Here is a 22,379-nt window from a genome sequence, read left to right as displayed (position 1 = left end):
AGGACTTGTCACATGGAGACTGAACCTGCCCAGCTGCAGAGGCAATGCTCAGAAAGCTCGAGGCTGGTAATGCAGATTTGGGTGTTACCCCAAAAACATGGCAACAGAAACTGCGACAGCCAAGAGTCAGTCACATGAGGCAGAGTTCACCTGGATGATGGTCAGTTATGGATACGGCCCCACGCTGTCATATCTGCAACTAGTACCTTTCCAAGAAACAGCACAGACACAAATAGAACTAAGTATTCCAAGGGCTATATTTATGATTACCAAGCCTTAGTTTTCTGAGAATTTGGAATTCATTTATTTATTTATATATTTATTTATTATATGGTGCCTTAGGGTTCTCCAGAGAAACAGAACTAATAGGATATAAAGAGCTGTACAGAAAGAGGCTCGGCATGGGAATTGGCTCACACAGTTATGGAGGCTGTGCATCCCAGGCTCGGTCACCTGCAAGCAGGAAAGCCGGTGGTGTTGGTTTCAGTTCCACTCTGAAGCCCTGAGAAGCGGAGGAGCCCAGTCTGAGTCGGATGTCCCAAGAACTGGGAGCACGCATGTCTGGGAGCGGGAGGAGATGAACGTCCCAGCTCCAGCAGAGCGCAACTTCTCCCCCTGCCTTTGTGCTCTATTCCAGCCGTCAAAGGACTGCACAGTGGTGAGGGTGGGTCTTCTTTACAGTCCATTGATTCAAATGCCAACCTCTTCTGGAAACGCCCTCACACACACACACCCAGAAATATTGCTTTACCAGCTCTCTGAGCACGCCTTAGCTCAGTCAGGTTAACGTATAAAATTAACCATCATCTACGGAAAGAATCTTTTGATTTTTGTCTTTTTTCAGGATTAAAACCATGTTGGGACTCTCCCAGAAATAAGGTATGGCCTCTCCTCCCACCATTGTTGTATGTAAGAACCATCTTCGAAATGCGCGTATGTTCTCAGAAGACGTTTGCAAAGGATTTCAGTACAGGTTGTTAAAGAAAGAATTATTCATGACTTTAAGGAAGACATTGTTCAAAGGGGGCCGTGATGATAGGAACAGGGACCACTTCAATGGGGTCTTGCAGTTGGGGAGAGATTGGACTCAGCTCCAACAAGAAGTGGCGATTTATGGCCAAGGACAGGATGGGAGTCAGTGGATGGAAAATCACTACGAGGAGACAGCACGGATAAGCGGGTTCTGGCTGAAATTATGACTGTTTGGGAAGGCAGGCCAGGGTGCTCAGATACCAAGAGTGGGGGATTTTTGCTAAGCTGACTTGGCAGGATTCCTGCTCACAGCGGATTCTACAAGGACAGAGGGAAGCCTAGGCTTAAGGCTAGTCAATCACAGGACTCAGAGGAATTCAGCTAAAGTTTTGGTTGAAGGAGAGTCTTCATCAAAGTAAAGCTGAGACGGCAATGATTATGGTCATGACTTGCCATTTTATGTTTCTAAACAGGGTAGTTCTGCCTTGGAATTATCACAGTAAAGGCAGTCTGTGGATTCAGCCCCTGGTGTTGACTTGGCCTGTGCTTTTCAACCTTGAAATAGCTGAGCCAAGGCCTCAGCCATGCTGGGTTCAGTGGGAGGGAGCACAGTTCAGCCCAGGGCTTTATGAATATGCTACAGAGGGCTTGTCATCAGCTTCTCTTATGTGACAGGCCAAGTGTTCCCCACCTCCATGATGGGTACTGCACATCCGGGCAGGAAGGACAGCAAGTGTCCATTTCCTTGCGGTTCTCCTACGGTCTGTAACCACTCCATTTCATTGGCAAATTGTATGTTCTATCTATGATACCAGAGGATGGGAGGTGCTGTAGGGGCTGAACTAAAATGGTATCAGGAAAGGTCCGTTCCAGACCCCTGGAATGAAGCGCCTAGCAGGCAGGAAGCCCTCGCTCTTGTTCCAGGTCAGGTGGCACTAAAAGCAGCAGGCTGAATGCATGCGTGAGAACTCGTTTCCGGTTAGTGCTTGGGATGTTTTCAAGAACCCCTGGAGTCCCAGGCTCCCCATCAGTAAAACTGGGCTGCCTGGTCAGCCCCCCAGGGCTGTGATGACAGCAGGTAAGGTCTGGTGAGCAGGGCTTTCCCACATAGATGGCCGGAGGACTGTGGGCGATGGGGCTGGCTATCTTTTGTGCTCCATAAATGTACTGTCAATAATTATGGGCTACCAAAACATGTCTCGAGGACCTAATTTTTATGTGGAAGTTTATGGAATCCTGTAGAAGACTTTTGAAAATGCAACTGAGGGACGGAGAAACCTTACCCATAAAAACACCACTTCCATCACCGCTCTGGTAAGAAAGGAATATTCAGGTGGCCCAATGTTAAACATTAAGAAAATTCCAAGTAGCTGGGAATGTCTACTACCAAAACAGACACAACAGTCTTCAAACAACCCATCACTAGAACCTCTGAAAGTAAGGGTATAGAGGAGGGAACCCAGGGAGGGGCCCCTGTCCAGAAACTGGACCGTGGTGGGAGGACCGGCAGAACGGTGGAGCCTGACTTCCCAATCAGGCCTTTGTGAACCGGATTCAGCTTTCTCAGGACCACTGGCGATCACTGAGCATCAGGGCACAATCAGCTCCTGGGCAGCGAGGAGGACAGACACGCGGGAGCGATTTGGGGCAGATGGTGATTTCGGAGATGACTCTGATTTCCTAGCCGACAGCAGCTGTGAGCAGCAGACAAAGACAGGGCGGGGGAATGGGAGTAGCAAGTGGACTAAAAACCAGTTTAAGGAGAATGGAGGAAAAAATGTGTCACCAAAATTGTGAGGTTAGAAACAATTTAGGATATAGAAAGAAAAACATGAGTGAAAGAAACAAACGTAACGATGCTATAGTAGGGAAAAAGAACAGAAAGCAGGATTTTCACAGATCTGTATATTAATGCATAGACTTTGGGAAGACTTAAGAATTTCATGTAATGAGGCTAATAAAACCTAAGGCTGTGAGCAGGCTGAAGGATACACTCAGGTTTGGAACATAAGCCTGGGATGGCAAGCAGTGTAATGTACCCATGCTAACATTTATGAAATACTTGGTGTGTATAAGGTATAACTTGTATGCAGGTGTGTAGATCCAAGTTTTCAGGGTCCAAGGGTTAGACAGGTTTTGGAGTCTTCCATAAGAAAGGAAATAATTATAAACCTGAAATTAAGTACTGGGCTTGGGAATCTGTGAAAATGAGGGGCCCCAAAACTTAAGTTTTGTGACCTTCTGGGTAACTCACCCCCCGTAGTGAAAGGTATATAGTAACAGAATGAACAGCCAGCAACCCACCACACCGCGTAAGAACTTGTCCAAGATGAACCCCTGGGAAACTCACTGTCATCCTCCTACCTCCTCACCAGAAACAAACATTCTCCGGAAGCCTCAGCTTACCTTTCCCTTGCATTTCTTCACAGGGTTTTGACACATACGTATGTATCTCCAAAGAGTAGTTATTTAGCTCCGTATTTCTGAACTCTATATAAATTCTGTCAGAATACCTATTTAATCTTGCGATCTGCCTTTTTTGCTCGAAGTGTTGGTTAGATTCATTGGTGCTGGCAAATGCAGCTATTAGCTCCTTTTCCCTTGCTTGTCGAAACAAACCACACCTGTGAAACTCACGTTAAGTCAGAACTCTCGCCTCAACTTGCACGGTCCCATGGCAACCGAAATTGGGCATCACAATTTTTTTCCACCAATCTTTTGTCAAAACTTGCCAGTTTTTGTTCTTACATATGTTATACTCGGCTCCAGGGCCACGGGCAAGAGTTCTTCTATGGTGAACACCCAGGGGAGGAAATTCTGCATCATGGAGAATCTGCAGCTTCAACTTTTCTGAATAATGCCACGTTGGCCAGCCAGGTGGTTCCACGAATATACGTCCTACCAGCAGGGGATGAGAGCTCCCTCTGCTCCATCCACTGTTTTATTGATTTAAAGTTTCTTACCAATCTGGCAGATGAAAACTAGTAACCCATTCTGCATTTTCTTGATTTTAGTGAGATTGAAAGTATTTTTGGAAGTGTATTAGCTTCACGTTTTCCTCTTTACTGAAATGGTCTTTTGCCCATTAGGGCAGCTTTTCCCCCTTTTTTGGGGGCTCCTTTGTGTGTCTGAAAGTGATGTTTTCTTGGCTTTGTGTTCTTTAAAGTTTCTCTTTCGTGGCATTTTTTTTTTTTTTTTTCTGATAAAGTTGTTGATTTTAAAAATCAAACTTTTTCTTTATGGTTTCTAATTTTGTGTCTTATTTAAGAAATCCTTTCCAAAATGTCATAAGGATCTTCTCCTGTCTAGTTTTGCAAGCGTAAAGGTTTTACTTTTCCTGGAATGGACTCTTGTGTGGTGTGGGGTAGAGACTGACTTTCATTTTCTCCCACATGGATACGTGATTGTCTCAGCACTATTTGTTGAACACTGAACCCTTTCCATGGCACTGTAACGTAACCTCTGACACATAACTAGTCTCCACAAGTGCGTAGCCTGTTCTGGGGTCTCTCTTTTGTTCCGTTTGTTCCACTGTCTCAGTTGTCTATCGATGCATGAATGCCTTGCTGCGCTGATTACTGGCGCTTTCTAGGAAGTGCAGATACCTGGTTGGGGAAGTATCTCTGCCTCGAGCTTCCATAAGGTGTGCATTCTTCAAAGAAACAGGTCAGCTCGGAGTAGCCCAGCAGGCTCACCAAGATCAGTCCAGCAACCTGCCTCACCCATTCCTACACCTGCGAGCCCTGCGTGAGCGGATGGCACAGCTATGCAGACCAGCATCATCACTCGCTTTCTGTGGTATCTCACGCTGGCCACTGTTCCCTAGTCAGTTTCCTCCCTTCTCCTTCAGGGCTTCTTCCAAGCTTTCATCTTTCTCTTTAAGTCCCAACGCCACCCTGCCTTGCCACTCAGCTGACGACACACAGAGGCTGACCAGCTGGGCTCGGCTGCCAATGCGTCATCTTTCCACAAACTCCTCTGCCTGAGCTGCTCTCCTGCCTCCGGTCAGCTCTGCTCTGAGTCGAACCTGCCAAGACCTTACTCCACTATTCTCTTTGATCTTCCATGGGTTTCCAACCTCTCCTCCATGGCCTCCCTTCCTTTAGCACATTCCCCATTTCTTTCATCTTTAACAAAAATATAAATCAAACCAATTTACAACTCAAAACAAAAAATAAAATCCTTTCCTCAGAATCTGCTAACCATTACAGGGTAAGAGGGGATTGCAAGATGGTGCTGGCCAGATGACCCCAACACACGGCAAGCCTGCCTCAACTGGCCAGCGTGCTCTCCCCGGGGAATGCCATTGCCCCCTCGGCTCCAGCTACTTCCTCTCTGCAGGCCACTCCTAATCTCCTCCAGTTCAGACAGCATCCTGAACGCCAGACTTGAGAAGCCTGTTGCTTCTAGGCCTTCACCTGGCTGACTGATGCACCTTGAGCTCAATGTACAACTGACTGTTTTCTGCTCATGACCCATTCCTGTCCTGGATTTTAAGAGTCGATCAGAGGCCTGAGTTATTCTCGACTCCTCCCCATGTGACTCTGGATTTTAACATAGTCAGAGGCCCAAGTTATTCTCAACTCCTCCCGCTGTGTGACTGGATTTTAACAATCAGAGGCCTGAGTTATTCTTAACTCCTCCCCCGTGTGACTTCCCACATGCACTTGGTCACAAAGTCCTGTCCTTCACTCAGCCCCACACATTTCTCAAATGTACCAACTCCTCTCTAGCTTTATCCTCTCTCATCTCAACGACTACGGTAACCTTTACCTGGCCTCTGCCAAATGCAAGCCATCCTGCACACAACTACCGCTTCTAAATACAGACACAACAGCTTATTCCCACTCAGATTCCTATGATGCTCTTCAGGCCTACAGGATCAAAACCTTAACCCTGTCCCATGATACACCTGGCCCCTGCATTCTACACCCCACACCCAAGCATTTCGGTGGCACTGGACGACTCTAGTCTGACATATAGCATACCCTCAAACAATATGCTGCATGAAATCTAACAGATGGAACACATGAGTGGTACTATATAAAATCAATAGTAAGTGTAACCCTGAGTGGAAATCTATGAATTAGGAATTGGGGAACTGTCTCTGGATGAGAATAAGAGAAACAGAAGTAATATTGTAGTGGCTTACCAAATGGAAATGGATAAAGTATTACTAGCATCGATCAACAACAGTTATGAAGGCAGCTTGCAAGGCAGTCAGGCTGGAAATCTCACTGGGCTAAAAGCAGAACTTCTGATAAACTCTTGCCTTCTTCATTAAGGAGGAAGAGCAAACAGTGACCGGAGAGTCTGCTCTAGAGTTAGTTGTGAAAAGAGTTCACTGATCAGGTGTGGAGGAGTGACAGAGGCCTTGGAGGAAAATGACCAGAGCATTTGCAAATTCACAAATATGACAGAAGGGGGATACCAGGCAGAGTCAGATATGTGCCCTAGAATTCAGAGCAAAAGTGGGAGTAAGCCCATGGACACAGACACCACAATCAAAGTGGATTAAAGAGGGTCTTCAAAAAAGGGAAATTGTAACATTTAGTAGGGTACATCAGAGGTAACGAAAACAGAGATCTAGAGAGTTACACATCACATTCTCCTGTGGCTATATGGAAGAATCTCTTACAGATACCGAAATTTTTCCTTTTGAAAAAGTAATTTAGTTTTATTTTTAATTATAAAAGCTGAATTTTTTCTTTTTTTTTGAGATGAAGTCTTGCTCTGTCACTCAGGCTGGAGTGCAGTGGCATGATCTCAGCTCACTGCAACCTCTGCTTCCTGGGTTCAAGCGATTCTCCTGTCTCAGTCTCCCAAGTAGATGAGATTACAGGAGTGCGTCAACATGCCCAGCTAATTTTTTTTTTTGTATTTTTAGTAGACAGGGTTTCACCATGTTGGCCAGGCTGGTCTTGAACTCCTGACCTCCAGTGATCCACCTGTCTTGGCCTCCCAAAGTGCTGGGATTACAGGCGTGAGTCACTGTGTCTGGCCAAAAGCTCAGATCTTAAAGGGGCATGAGCATATTGTAAAATGGGAGGTACATAAAAATGAATCTAGAAAAAGCAAACGGTCTTAGGCCAAATGACAGGGCCATGGAGGGTGGCTAAATCCCCACCTGACCTCAGATGCTGGGCTTCTTCAGCAAGCTACAGTTTGAGCAGGTCCTTTGAAGAGCGGGGCTGCTTTTTTGAGTTTAGGATAGCAAGTGGAACTTCTCAGCCTGTTAAATGTTGACATTTCAGTGAATACTGAAACTGAACATTCTATAGCAAAGGAAAAAATGATTAGGAGAGAAAGTCTAAGTTAAGGACTCATCCAGTCAAAGTGTGTTACATCAGGGAGACAAGAGGGTCTGCTATGATATTTTCTATACTCCTCAAATGTTGGAAATTTTTATAATTAAAAACATCTAAAACAAGCAGTCAAACCAAGAAACTAACTAAATTAAGCAGGGAGATAAAGTAAACCGGCAAGATAGATTTGCCTGGAGGTCTCTCTATCCTGAATATCCCAAAATTTCAAGAACACATCAGAAATTCCTCTACAGACAGTTCTAAGGGAGATGGAACAAACGCATCAGAGGGGATACCTCACAATGAAGCCACCGCAGGTAAACATGGTTCTAGACGCCTCCCAATGCACATAGGATTTATACAGATATGGAATTGGGATCTTGTAAGTGAAGGTCACTTTTTGCCAAATCTCCAGCAAATACTTCAAATAAAATAGAATTCCCCCCGCCTTTTTTTTTAAAGGGGGCCTCACACACATATTTGAGTGTGTCTGTCGTTCACTCCCATGCTCTTTGGCAGTCAGAAGTATCGGTGCAAGCAAGTTCTAAATGGGATGAGAGCACTTCATGGCCGCCTTCTATGGTCCAGGCTTGTACCTCCCATCACACTGCCATCCTAACAACCCACACAACGGGGACGCCTGATGAGGCTAAGGTGCCTGCGCAGGCCCACACCCTGTTAGAAAAGGTGGGATGGGTGCCCAGGTCTACCCGACTTGGGAGTGTGTACTTTTCCTGCTATGTACAAGGCCCTTAATTCACAGAGGGGGAAATATGAGACAGATTCCTAAAACTCACACAATTTTGAAGAATGTATTTACCATCTGGTTCCCTATGGTCCTCAACCATTTTCACGTTTATCTCAAGTCCGATTCCAAAGTATGTGGAAGGCAGCTGCTAATGACATATTTGTTAATTTTATTCTGCAGACATGATACAGTTCTATAATATAAAATGAATACAATACTAAAATCTATTTCCTTTATTTACATGGCGTAAAATTTTCAATAACATCTAATCATGAAAGATGGTGTTAAAGCAGAAATACTGTCATGATTGAGTCAGTAGGAGAACATAAAATATGCTGTATTTCATAATTTTTCCATAAGAAAATGTCTAGTTTGTTTAAACGCAACAAATACTGTATTAGATTCACTTTATAAACCATACACTCCTTCCTGTCTTTTGAACACATTCTGCAAGACAGCTGTGAAGAACAGAGTAGTGAGTCCACGCCATTCAACATCCGTCAGAAACCTGCTTGCTTGCTTATTTTAATCATCTTGGGATCGATTATCTTCAATGATAATGGTTCTTCTAGGATAAGATTCAATTTCTACAAATATATATCGAAAATCATATTCACCACTTTCTCGGTTCTGAAAAAAATGTAGTGTTTCCAGGTATTATTTTCCTTTTCAGAACTTAAATAACACCGCGCTCAGAACCTCTGACCCCACGACCCACAATTCCCACACCTCTTTTACTTCCGTATACACCGTTCCTTGCTTCCCTGGCTCAGAGCCCTCAATGTAGAATTTCACACGCGTGTGTTTCAGCTCATCTTTTACATATTCAGTGAAACTGTCAAGAAAACGAAAGATCAGTCTAAGTTGCTTTCATTTAAAAATTTCCCCAGAGCTTCCTCTGAATTCAAGCCACGGTACCTGACATGCTGCCGGCGACCCCGCCTTGTCACCTCCCCATAGCCTTTAAGAGGCTCACCAAAGACAGCGATTACCTGCAGAACAAGGACAGTGCTTTATTTTGTGTTATTTTTTAAGCTTACTAAAGAAATAATTTCTAACAATCCAAATTTATTTTAGGAAAAAAAAATCAGTAAGCATAGGACCTTTACAAAAATGACTACTCCTGGCTCACGCCTGTAATCCCAGCACTTTGGGAGGCCGAGGCAGGTGGATCACGAGGTCAGGAGTTCAAGACTAGCGTGGTCAACTAGGTGAAACCCCATCTCTACTAAAAAATACAAAAATCAGCCAGGCGTGGTGGTGCGCATCTATAGTCACAGCTACTCAGGAGGCTAGGGCAGGAGAATCGCTCAAACCCAGTGGGCAGAGGCTGCAGTGAGCCAAGATCATGCCACCGCACTCCAGCCTGGGTGACAGTGAGACTCCGTCTCAAAAAAAAAAAAAAAAACAAAACAAAAAACCAAACAAAAAATGACCACTCCAATAAGAAAACTGAAAAAAGGGTTATTATACAAAAATCATCCCATAAATGATTGAAACAAATATTTCATGCACACAGATTAAAATAGGTAGCTTTATGGTGTGACTTGTAGTTTCAGAACAATGTAGGTTGAAATGATGCAGTTCCTGCTCCCCTTATAGAAAACAAACATAACGACACAGAGTTCAGATGTTTCTCTACTAACCCCTTATGGTTTGAAGATAAAATATATGAACATTTTTAATGAAATTTAATTAATTAATAACATCTAACACTAAAATATGAGATAAAAAAATTTTAAAGTCACTAAACACAGTGAAGACAAAGAAAACAGATAATAATGACATTTAAAATAAATCAGAGCTACAGGTGTGAATCCATTATTTCTAACGAGAAAATCCACATGAAGTAGAAATGTAGATTTTATTGAATTCAAAATGCAAATACTGTGGAACCCCCCAAAAAAATATAAATTTGATATTGAACTAAAAAAATTTGACCCTCAACTCTATGAAATTTATCTTATTTTGTCCGTTTGTGGAGTATCTTCAGTATCACATTTTCCAGGATAAAAAGAAGTAATATGTAAGATGATATTTCAGAATTGTATAGCACAAACAGATAGAACAATTTACTTTAATCTATTAAACCTATAAATATCAACACCCATCAAGATTTTCTGTTTTTCAAGCAGACACGGTACCCAGCAAAGAGAAGGGTACCCCTTAAAAATGGTGACAAAATTGTTAAAGTTTCATTATTATTTGTAGAGCTTTTTCAGGCAGCAAATTAAGGTATGACTTTAATAGTATCTCACTATTGTATATTCTGTTTGTTCAAAATGCTGAAAAAAATCTATGAAAGGCTGAGTTTGTGAATAAAACAGCAACTCTTCATCTCTTTCCAGAGACGCGTCCTAACATTTAATAAGGTTACACCCATAGGTACTTCCGGAGTCTGTAAAGAATGTTTCTTGTCAGATATAATTTGGATTCCCAATAACTATCATGGGAACCTTCCTAATTTCCTGGTTTTCACCTCTGAGATACTTTACCCTCCCTGCCTCTTTTTCCATGGTTACCACTGACTGTCCAGAGTTCAATGAAGAGAAATCAGTGGATTTAAAAGGAAAGATGCCAGAGATCCTTAGCTTTCCTGACACGATTAGAAAAACTGGTGGAACATTCAGAGCCAGGGTCCCAGGGCAGATCAGCACTGGGCTCTATACTGAGCACACTGTGGATTCAAATCTTTCTCCTCTTCAGGGGCTGCAAATGCGAGCTAGGATGTTACCCCTTGGTCTGTGTGAAGAACACCCCTAATATTTATGATGATAATGGCAGACAGTTACCGGCTGTTATCTTTCAATGTGAATGAAGTTGGATTTCAATGAGTAATATTTTCAGTGCTGAAGCTTTCCATCAGGGAGTAAGAAATCTGGCACTTCCCAGGCCACACGACCATGAGGTCATGCATCAGGCTTTAAAAAGACTAGAAACTTACCATGAGTTTGGTATTTTGGTGTATTCTAAGAATTTAATATCTATGAACAACCAGCAAAATGACTCTCTTGTACAATTAGCATGAAAACATCTGTACACTGAGTTTTGGGTTCTCTTAAAGAACAAAGACCTAATAATGTAATGATAAGTCAACCATTATGTATTATTATGTGAATTTCACTAGCGTGAGAACTGGTTCTTGAATTCTGCCCACTTCCTCCTCCCAACTCATCAGAGTTCATGTAACTCAGTCTTGAGAACTAACCTCGGGATGTGATCTGCATTTTTCTAAGGCTCTCCCATATATCTTGCTAGGACTGGATGAAGAAAAAAGTTCTTTGAAAATCGTGTAAAACAAGCCACCTGAAATCACAGAAAACAAAGATGAAGCAAAGCAAGGACAACAGAAAAAGGCCAGCTGAAAAGACATTCAAGGGCTTATACTTGCTGTTTTTTGCAACCTGTAATGCTGATTCCAAAAAGCACCACTATTAAATAGGTAACATCTCTTCCGGCTTCTTTCACTGTAAAGAGAAAACACCAATGGGTTACGTGTGCTGGCTGGGAGCAGGCGTGCTTGTATGCTGCTTTTTGCTTCTTGTGAGAGAAAGGCAGCCTCCAGATCAAAGCAAGGGCTCTGCGTGTGCTCAGGGGCAGCTGTTCTGAAAACTCCCTGTGTGTCGGCGCCTCAGCAGAATTCTCAGAGCAGGGCTTGGGAATCTATGTTTTAATTCAGGATGAAGAAATCCTTTTAACAAGTGATCCAGTTCACAACTGCCATAGGTTAAGCAACACTGAACCAAGGTCTGCCACTCCCAGATCAGGAAGAGTGTTGGCTTCTGTCAACCGAACGGGTAAGGGACTGAATGGACCAAAATGGGTGTCAACTCTTAACAGTCAGTAACTAGCTCGAATGCCAGTCCCATCCCACACTGACTGGTGCATGAAAACAGAATTGTGTTCGGAACAGGAATTTGGTTGGCCAGAAAGATTTATGAATTGAACTTAGAAAATGAAGAATATGCACAGACCAGACATTTGTTTTCCCACACTAATAAAATACGTGCATATGGGTTAAACAGATGCTCTGAGAGCTAGAGAAACTCAATCAAGACAGTGTCAGGGGACAGCGTATATATGTATGTATAGCTATAAATAAATGTATTTGTATTATACAGAAATACATATACAAATACTCTTATTTGTCCCTATTACCCAAATCAGGTCATTGGTCCCAACACCCTAGATTCTCGATTGTCCCTCCCAACATTTCATTCCTGCCTTGCTTAGCATATCAGATGAGTCTTTCTATTTTTTCACTTACCAACAGCTACTGTATATCTACTATGTGTATCTTCATATATATGCAAAGAGCTATAACATTACACTTACACTACCTTAACATTACAATTATGACTATGCTTTTCACCGATGCTGAGAAAGTGAGTCACCTCCTGGCATTATGTTTATAGACTAATTTATTCACCACATTAGCAATTCAGACTTCAGAAATATAAATCTTTACAACATTTTTAAGAAAAATTTTAGAAGAAAATTTTAACAGAGGTTGCTGCTATTTTCTATTCTACATAAAAAGCTTCTATTACGTTTATAAAACAAAATTGTTTAAAATAAGTCTTTAGCTAATACAACGCTTGTTTAAAAGTAGTCTTTAGCGTATCACGATCCTTCAAGTTTTCAGCAAGGTTCCCAACTTAGAAGACATTATTCAAATAATAAAAAGACCTCATCTGCCAAAGTCTGTGTAATTCATGGGACTGACTCAAACAGCTGTCACAAATCCAATTTCCCTTCCGAGGTTCAGGAGTTGGGGCTCACCACTCATTCCACTCTCAGTGTGGAATTTCAATAAATATTACCTGCCAGTTATGTGCCAAGTCCCAGGTTGAGAACACAATAACAACTAATTAGTTCTCGTAAGTATCCTTATTTGTTCTTGTTACCCAAACCAGGTCACTGGCCCTAACACCTTGGATTTTTGACTGTCCGTTCCAAAAATTCACTCCTGCCTTGCTTAGGGTATCTGACAGGTCTTTTCCACTTATTTGGATAAACAACAGCTCCTGTATATCTGTTATATATAAAGCCCTGTGCTAAACATTCTCCATATTCTACATATTTAAAAAATTTCTGTTTGTTACTTTATAGCTGTCTCCAACAGAAGCTGCTCACTGTCTAACTTTCTCAACCCTATCAGCCCTAATAGTTTCATGCAAAAAACCCTCACGCCATTTATTTGCTTCTGCAATTCTCTACCCCTCCTGTAGTGGGTGCTGTGGTATGGGTGCTCCCAGCTGCAGGGAACACTGGAAGCTGACAGTTGTCAGCTGAGCTCCTCTCTGGGCATTCCATAAGACAGCTTCCTCACTTAGGTCACAGCACATCCCTGGACCAGCCCATACTCAACGCCTGGTTGATGCAGAAGCGTAAGACTCAGCCCCCACATTAGGCAGAAGGACGGTGACTGGCAAGCTCAGCTCCAGAGGTCCCCAGAGCAGCAGCTGAGGCCCCAACTGCAAATGTACTTCAGCTTCTCCCTCTCCCCAGTCCTGCTTCCCTCACCCCCAAGATGTATTCTGAGAGCACTCCCTGATAAACCTCCTTACGTAAATCCCACTTCCCTGGGAAGCCAACCCACAACGGGTGCTACTGGGAGTGGTAAGCAGCTCTCAATTTGGATTTTGGAGCTGGCTCGCTGGCCACTGGCTGGCAATGAGGACCCTGTCCCTGGTGGTAGGGGGCTACTGACAGCACCTGTCATATAGCTGTAGGGCAGCTGATGCAGCTCTCACCAATGGGGACCTGGGATGGAACACTGGTGGAAGGGAATGTACTGGCTGGTGTGTTATTCTGGGAGTTTAGGGGGAATCAGCAATTTTAAGGACTTATATCAGATGGCTGTGGCTGGGGCCATGGATAATCTGGGAGAGGGACGGTGAGATGATGTGGGTAACTAATAATCATTGAAGGTGAATGCCAAGGGCAGGAGCCTCCTCCCGGCAGAACAAGACTCAAATTACACCCAGAGGGCAGAAAATGCGGGGGTCAGGTCTGGGGCGTAAGCGCTTCAGGGAGTTTGGCATTTCAAGCACATGACACCTCCTACACCAAGGCCAGGGTCCTGATTTGGGAGGAAAGGGAACCTAAAGCTGGGTAGGGGGCCCTTGAAGTCAATGTTGTAAAAAAATCTTGAATCCTCAGATTCTCCTGACCCCTCTAGCCCTGAAGAAGCCACTCATTGTCTGGTTGACACTTCCTCCATCTTGGAAACTGGGCGAGGGGTGGGTGGGGGCTTCTGCCTAGCAAGATACGTGCTGCTCTCAGGAGGTCTCTCCACCTCCCCTCCTGGCCAAGTTACAACACAACCGGGCATGAGAAGGATGAGAAGGAACAATACTTGGAAGGAGCTGGAGGCCTCCCCAGCAGCAGCCAGGGGAACATAGACCCCACTGCTTCTTAAGGGTGGTGTGTCAAGGGACAGAACACAAAAACAGCTGAGAGTTGATCAGCATGGGGCACACTCCTGTGATGAATTTAGCAAACAGGCAAGCACTCTGGGAACGGATATGCAGCTGGCTGGGTTTGCTCCTGGAAACTTCAAGACAGTGATGGTCCACATTAAGTAAAAGTAACAGAACAGCCATGGCAAACTAGAGGAAAGGCTCAACAGCCTCCAAGAATGGGGATGCTACCACAGATATAAGATATAAAGCCCGAAAACCCACCAGCTGACGATGTTCTTAGGAGCGACAGGAGGACACTGTATACCAAAGCCACAAGGAAGCCACAGTTACATCTTTATAGAGCAGGATGCCCTGACAGAAATGGAGATGAAAGAATTCTGAAGCAGAGACCAGGTTGGGGTGTTAAACAGAAGTCAAGGTGGGTGCCACCATCATAACTAACGGCAAGGCTGGAGTAGCAGTCGGGAGTGTCTGACTTACAGAGGGCAACAGAGCTGATGACTAGAACAGTGTTCTCAAGGGGAAGACTCAAGGGCAGTGGACAAGGCTGCTTCTGAATTACACAGTCATGAGAAATTAACCTCAGATGACTCCTGAGGCTGAAGGCAGTTGCTCTAATGCAAAGCTCTGAACATTGCCCCGGTTTCTGGACCTGAACCAGTTTTCAGACCTGGAACCCATTTACTGAAGGAAAGTGTATGTGACTGACTACCCCTGTCCTTCACCAAAAGGACCTATAGTTATCAACTTGGACATAGTCTGTGCTGACAGTGATATCCAAGGACCCAAAGAGTCATGATGACCCCCCGACCACCCCCCACCCCCCTGACAGCATGTAAGAAGCTCACAGCTGGGTCCAGGGACTTATCTGGTAATAATTTCCTTGATTTCCAAATGTATAAATCAAGGGGATGTACTGAGTAATTGGCAACAATAACTCCCACTTTAGTTCCTTTGGAAGTGGGTTAAGAGCTATCAGAGTGGGAAAAATCAAATGGAAGCCTCTGAAACTGCCCCAGTGACCAAGATAATAAATTAAAAACGATATCACATCCATGGGGAATGGCAGAAAGAGTGCTATTCTTAGAGACCTTAGATACAGGCATGGTGGTCCCTATCACAGTCTCTTGTAATTTACCAGTCTTCCTTTACAAAACACAAATAGGCGCTGGAGGATGACAGTGGTTAACTGCAAACTCAACCAAGTGGCAGCCGGGGTACACATGCAATACCACACATGGTAACTTTACAGGGGAGTGCATTAACACAATCTCATGGTATTGGCCATTGATTTGAAGAATGCCTTCTATTCAGAAGCAGCAGCAGGAGTAGTGTGTAGTAACATGAAACAGATAATAACAGTGTATGTTTATGATCCTGACCAGGATTTGCTAATTCTCTCACCCTCTGTTGTTACAGTCTTAAGGGAGTGAAACTTTCTGGATCTGGGCTGTCTAATACAGTAGCCACTCGCCACTCATGGGTATTTCAGTTCAATTTTAAATTAATTAAAATTAAATCAATTCAGTTCTTCAGTAACATAATTTAGCAACATTTCAAGTGCTCAAAATAGCTACAAGTGGCCAGGAACTACCCAAATGGATAGCACAGATACAGGACATTTCTATGACTGCAAAAAGTTTTATTTGAATAATGCTGTTCTGGACATTCAGCAGAATATCACATTTGTCTACTATGTTTACACCATCGTGTTAGAGCCCAGAAGTAACAAGTGGCAAGTGTGTTAGAAGGCTTGGTCAGACAGGCTGCAAGTGTGAGAGGTGGGTCCAACAAAGATGCAGAGGCTCACCAACACATGAGCCGACCTCATGGGGCTACACTGGGGCGTGCCAGGACATGCCCTCCCAAGTAAAAGACAATTGTACCCTATACCTCCTACCACAATGTTTCTTTGAATTCTGGACACAGCATATTCCATATTTGGGAATGTTGCTCCCATCCATTCATTCAGCAACAAGGACTGTCACCTCTGAATGGGGTGCAGATCAGGGAAGGGGTCCCTAAGAAGGCCTGGCATGCAGTGCAAGCAGCAGCACTGTTGCCTGAGCCAGATAACCTGACACACATGCTGTTTGCCACTTCTATGCCTTTCACCTCTGCATACGGATTGTTCCTTCGTGCTGAACTATTACGAATGAAAAACTAGGTTTTTGGCATATTCAGCAGATTACAAAACAATTGGTAGAATATGATTCAATTTTTTGGGTTAAAAATTATTAAAAGGTATGTGTATGAAAGTGCAAAATGTTAAAAATAGTCATCTTTGTGTGGTATAATCATGGGGTCTAAATTGCTTTGTCCTTTTTTTCCTACAAATCACATGCGAAATGAAGGAATTTTAAAAAAATCTTAAAATATCTGTGAACACATCTCTGACTTTCCCTGACAAATTACATTCCATCCTCCCTAGTTTATATGTTTTTCTATTATTGCAGGTAACATACGAAAGTTTTCCCTATTGATTATGTGTCAATAATCTCTCTCTCTTTTTATCCTATCCAATTACTCTTTATTGTATGTAACAGAGCCAATACAACTTGAGAAAAATTTCCCAAACATAACGAAACAAAGTTATATCAAATTCAAGATCAACTTTCAAATCTGAGTTCCAATCTGTGAAGAAAACTGTAGGTCTATATGTTCTAGTTCTAAATTATGTTTAAACGGCTTTTAAAAATTCATGTGAATTGCTTTTTCACCTTTAGTAGTGAACTTGGTGTAAAAGAGCATTGGCAGCTCTTGTCACGTCTGTTGAAAGACCAATCATTAAAGTACTCCTTTTTACCTTTTTGTGATGTTGGGACGGCGGTTCCCTCTCTTTGACTCCTGTGCACAGACACTTGTTTGCTGCTACCCTCCTTTGCTTTCCGGGGGCTCGGTCCCTGCGTCCAGATGGTTTTCTGGGTGACTCCAAGAATACATCTAGGTCGCACTGTTTTCTTTTGATATTGAAGCCCCCATCTCAAACTGGGCTCAGTCTTCAAGCACGCTTTGTTAAGCACAATGTGGGGCAAAAGCAATCGCTTTGCCGGGGACCTGTGCAGCTTCTCCGTATACTGTATGGCTCGTAGAAAAGTACAAATCATGTTCACAGAAAATCGTTCCGCTTAGGGACGATGCTAACTACAGTTAGGAAAGTTTTTGGGTTCACTACACATGTGGCCGGACACGTAGTCAAACCTGTACGTTTACATTACATGGCGTGTTAGGCAAAAACGTTGGCTTCAGCAGCGTAAATGAAAACGAAAAATCTCCAGGGAGAACCTGATGTCTACCTTCCCTTCTGTCTTCTTTCTCTTTGAATCAACACGCTCTGATTACCTTCTGGGCTGACATTCACAGTGTCCCCGCCATGTCTTCGCAAAGTCACCTGGGAAACCCCCCCGTCTTCCTGGGAATAGTAGTTTGAAGACCTCGCTCTTAACTGGGATGCGGCAATGGGGCGCGCATAAGAGACTACATCTCCCACAATTCAAGGCGGCCAGAGCACAGCGCAGGCCGTTCCCGCGCCCCCAGGCGCTTCCGTGCCCAGCGCCTGCGCAGACGCTGCGCGTCCTTGCAGAGGCGGGAATGCGGGGAGTTGGTGGGGTAATTGGTACCACAGACACTACGTAATTCAAGCGGGACTTGCGAAAGCCAAATTAGCAGTTACACACTACGTGTTTTCCTTATCCTTCTAGAGTGGACTGTGCACAGTGGGAAGTACTCCCTCTGACTGTGGTCTTTTTCCATTCCGCGTGGGCAAATGATTTCGTTTTTGCATTTCACTGTGTTTTCAGAAAAGCCGGACAATAAAGAGCCAGCAAGTGGAGATGAACGAGGCCGCTGCAAAGCAGGCACCGGTTTCCTAAATGGTTAATCCGAGGACTTGCTTAGCGCCCTTGGTGGCAGAATGTAGGGGTGGGGAAGGAAGCCGGGGCCCGGAAGTTTCTAGAACCCCGCTTTGCGAGCGGCTGTCTGGCGCGGTGCCGTCTGCGCACGCGCCAGGCCAGCGGTACTTTGTGAACTTGCGCATGGGCGAAAGGGGGTGTGGCGACGCGCGGGCGTGGGGGCGGTGCGTGCCCTCCTCGTTTCAGCCCCTGAGCGGTCCTGTGGTGAACTCGTCTCCATGGCGACTGGACGCGGTCGGATCTTGCAGCAGCACTGGCTCGGCCTCCAGACGCTGCGCGGGCCCAGCAGGGGCGGTGGCGCGGCCCGGGGGCGCGCCAGGACCTTTGGGTTCAGGTGACTGTAGGGCCTGCGGGTGGGGTCCGCTGGCGGGAAACCCCTCACTGCGCGGCCCCACTCTCTTCACCGTGTATTTTATTCGTCCAGCTTGGCATAAGGCCCGCGGCCCTCTTCAACGTGAGAAGGGTCTGGAAGAACGACTGGAGGAAATCCTTTCTACCCTGCAATGTGGGGTTCCCTAAGTTGTGACACAAGTAGAGTAGCCTCTCGGGGAAATATTCTTTCTCGCGGCGCCTGTGGCCGGGGATACGCTCACTTGCCAGGACAGGTGCAGGTCCAAGAGGTCGCTTCTCCGGGATGCGTGCCATAGATTCACGTGTGCTCCGCCCCTGCCTTCGTATTTTCGCTCTTCTGTAACCAAGAATCTCCCTTCGTCTTTTTCATGACCTTACAACTTAGGAAAGTAGAGTCTGCTCATCAAAACCTTATAAATTTACACCCTCATCTCCCAAGCAGATACCTCTGGCAGGCAGGTTGGTCTGGCGGGCGGGGGGTCAGCACTTAGTGCACCTCCAACATCAAGGCCAAGTTGCCATCTACATCACCAGGTCTTGCTCAGCTCCTAGTGCCATTCTGCCTGTCTTCCTGTCTACATGCAGGAGCCTGTGGTATTCTTATTCTGCTCCCTAGAGGCTCATCTCTCCATTTCTCTTGGGGTTTCCTGGAACTGAAGCGTGGTCCTCTCCTACAGTGAGAGAGAAGGCAATTTTGAAGACTTAGGAAAGGAGCAGGAGGCTGCATCTGCTTTCCAGAAGCATCTTCAGCGTGAAAAAGTAAAATGATCCAGTGCATCAGAAGTGTCAGCATGCATAATGGTACCTTATGAAATCCCTCTCATTATATCATGAGCTGTTCCCTAGCTGTGGACCCATCTCTGCAGTTAGTTTACAGATGGAGGGATAATGCTAAGAATGGTTTACATTCTTGAGGATTATCTTTCTGCTTGTAAGACTCCTTGATTTATAAATATGAAAAGTCATATATATTTTGCCTTCTAATAAATCAGTGGTGTATGTTTTAAGCATACAAAGGGAGTCTGTTACATACTAGTTGAACTACTTGTTTTTTTCCCCCCGAATCTCCAGAACTATGTCCTCACTAGGTCTCCATTACTTCCACTTAACTGTTTTCAGAAGCCCATCCCTGTTACTTAGTGCTATGATAATAGTTCTTAATTGAATACCTATAATGCTAGATATACCACAAATCTTGTCACAAATAGAATGGTGACAGTGCCTGCAAAAATTATTTTATGTAGGAGAAAAAGCAGGAATTTAAATAGGAAATTTGAACTTTTAATAAATTTGCTGCTGTTACTAAAATTAGTCTTTACATAGTGCTCTATTGGAGGAAGCAGAATGATTTTTATATGATGAATCTTATCCTTTGTAAGTTGAGTGAATTTCCTGGATTGATATAATTAGAGGGCCTGTCATCATGCCTGGAATGGGAACCTGCATTTCAAGCTGATTTGGAAATGTATGCATTATTTTTGGTAAAGAAAAGTCCGCTGCTAAAAATAGAATGATTGACTATGGTCAAAGCAGGTGGTTATTTTAATGTCTTGCTGTGGAAAATTAGATGTTGTTAAGGAATCAGTGTTCCCTTTTTAACACAAAATGTGTATAAGTATAACTGTCACAAACTGTAAGAAGTGTAGCAGAAAGCATATTAAGTTGGCTTAATTTGTACCTGGTGTAATTTATTTGATTTGCCAGATATTTAAAATGAAGCACAGTCTTTAGGTTTTTAAAATATTGGACTTACTCAAAGCTATCAGACAAAACCTATCACTTGAAAGAAAGTATTTTCAAACTAAATTTATCTTGCTAAATGTATCAGTGTATGTCTGCACTTAACCTTGTAGACATACAGATCTGTATAGAAACATAAATGGAACTTGCTGATTTGTTAATTCTGTGGCCCTTAAAAATGTGCAATTGGGGCCGGGCGTGGTGGCTCACACCTGTAATCCCAGCACTTTGGGAGGCTGAGGCGGGCGGATCACGAGGTCAGGAGATCGAGACCATCCTGGCTAACACAGTGAAATCCCGTCTCTACTAAAAATACAAAAAAAATTAGCCGAGCATGGTGGCGGGCACCTGTAGTCGCAGCTACTCGGGAGGCTGAGGCAGGAGAATGGCGTGAACCTGGGAAGAGGAGCTTGCAGTGAGCCGAGATCATGCTACTGCACTTCAGCCTGGGCGACAGAGTGAGACTCTGTCTGAAAAAAAAGAAAAGTGCAGTTGGTTTATTTTATGGAGAAATAGAAATGTGTTTTCAATAGTGTTAAAAGGTACATTGATGAGATGTATGATCTTATATAAGACATGGTAAAGAGAGCTCTGACAGGACATTAAGGAGATGGGGCTCTCAGAGACTGTCTTTGCTTTTACATGGTGACCTTACGTCCCTTTAGTTGCCTTGTTAGAGCCTTAGTCTTCTAAACTGAAATGAGGGACTCAATGAGATCCATTTTAATTGTGAAAAAACAAAACAGCAAGAAATAAGCTTTGACGTTTTAACAGTGTGAAAACATGTTTGTAATAAAATAGCGTTCATATTCCAATTAAATAAAGGATGAAGTGTCTTAAAGCACTTACACATTACCTTGTGCAGTGTATGACTAAGAAGTATTTGTAGAATTGACCTAACAAAGCCCTGTTCAATGTTTTAGTCAAAGATAGAGGCATATCCATTCATTACTGAATTAGGGTTTCAGATTAGAGAAAAGGATTTGGTACTTAAAAAAATTAACTAGTACCAAACAGGATTTATTTGCTTAATCATTATTTTAAACTATCTTTGAATGGGGAGAGTTACAGCATGATTTTAAGGAAGTTACTAAGATAATTTTATTTACATATATTTTATATGCATATATACAAAACAGGTGACTTTGTTTCATTGATGTTTTCGCAGTAATCTTTCATAAATTTGGGACACACTTTACTGAAAAGTGAAGATTTTCAGTAAGAACTTGGTGGTGGATTAAGCCAGTATGTATTCTTGAAACATCTAAGCACCCTGGCACTGTGCTTTTCAAATGAGTAGTTGTAATGGGTAGGGGATATGTAGAGCATCTTCTTTGTCTGCAAAATCAACACAAAGGCTTTGGGAAAATGTTAAATAATTTAGCTGGTAAATAATATAATATATTTTTATGATAGGACAAAGACAGATAAATTATTTGGTAGAATGCAATGTTTGCTTTAATTTTTAAGATCAATTGGGAGACTTCTAAGAAGTTTTGAGTTTGCTGCAGACTCTACCTCCAGATTTCAGGAGACCTGGTTTCAATTCCTTTGCAGGGGTACTGTTGCTAGGAATGCCTTTGAGAACCACTGCTCCAATCTCAAGGATTGTGCCGTCCAACTGTGATTCCCTAGCCTTCTTGTGCATGTGACTCTTCGGTTTGAAATTAAAACAACACTCCCCATCCCCCAACTTATTACGGATTCAATATGCTAAGAAAAATTAGAAAATACACGGAGTTATGCCCCCTAAATCCTCCCCATTTGAAAAGACCTTCACCAACAACATTTGTAATCCTATGAATCAGATCTATTAAATGGCAAACCTTGGTCTCTCTAGACCTCTTTTATTTGTATGCATATATTTTCGTTTCCTCTTAGAGAAATACGAAAATAAGTTTATGTATTAGGTTGGTGCAAAAGC

At 43.5% G+C, this 22,379-nt stretch overlaps 2 protein-coding genes across 3 annotated transcripts in view; one reads left to right on the top strand and one right to left on the bottom strand.

The window, feature by feature from the left end:
- Nucleotides 1–8,174: 8,174 nt before the first annotated feature.
- On the bottom strand, nt 8,175–17,870 carry TIMM21 (translocase of inner mitochondrial membrane 21). The gene is made up of 6 exons (XM_003914481.3): nt 17,260–17,870; nt 11,430–11,492; nt 11,234–11,331; nt 8,944–9,017; nt 8,755–8,860; nt 8,175–8,655 (listed from the first exon to the last, which is right to left on the bottom strand). The coding sequence occupies exons 1-6, from the start codon at nt 17,558–17,560 to the stop codon at nt 8,551–8,553; spliced, it is 747 nt and encodes a 248-aa protein (XP_003914530.1). The 5' UTR covers nt 17,561–17,870; the 3' UTR covers nt 8,175–8,550.
- A 618-nt stretch (nt 17,871–18,488) lies between these two features.
- FBXO15 (F-box protein 15) overlaps nt 18,489–22,379 on the top strand; it is a 77,200-nt gene continuing 73,309 nt past the window's right edge. For both annotated transcript variants that reach the window (XM_009192909.3, XM_003914480.4), the window contains exon 1: nt 18,489–18,698. In XM_009192909.3, the coding sequence (XP_009191173.1) occupies nt 18,583–18,698 (116 nt within the window). In that variant the 5' untranslated portion in view covers nt 18,489–18,582. The remainder of the gene's footprint in view (nt 18,699–22,379) is intronic.

The sequence above is a fragment of the Papio anubis genome, chromosome 19, assembly GCF_008728515.1.
Source record: "Papio anubis isolate 15944 chromosome 19, Panubis1.0, whole genome shotgun sequence".
NCBI classification, from domain to species: domain Eukaryota; kingdom Metazoa; phylum Chordata; class Mammalia; order Primates; family Cercopithecidae; genus Papio; species Papio anubis.
This window is presented reverse-complemented; position numbering and strand designations above follow the sequence as displayed.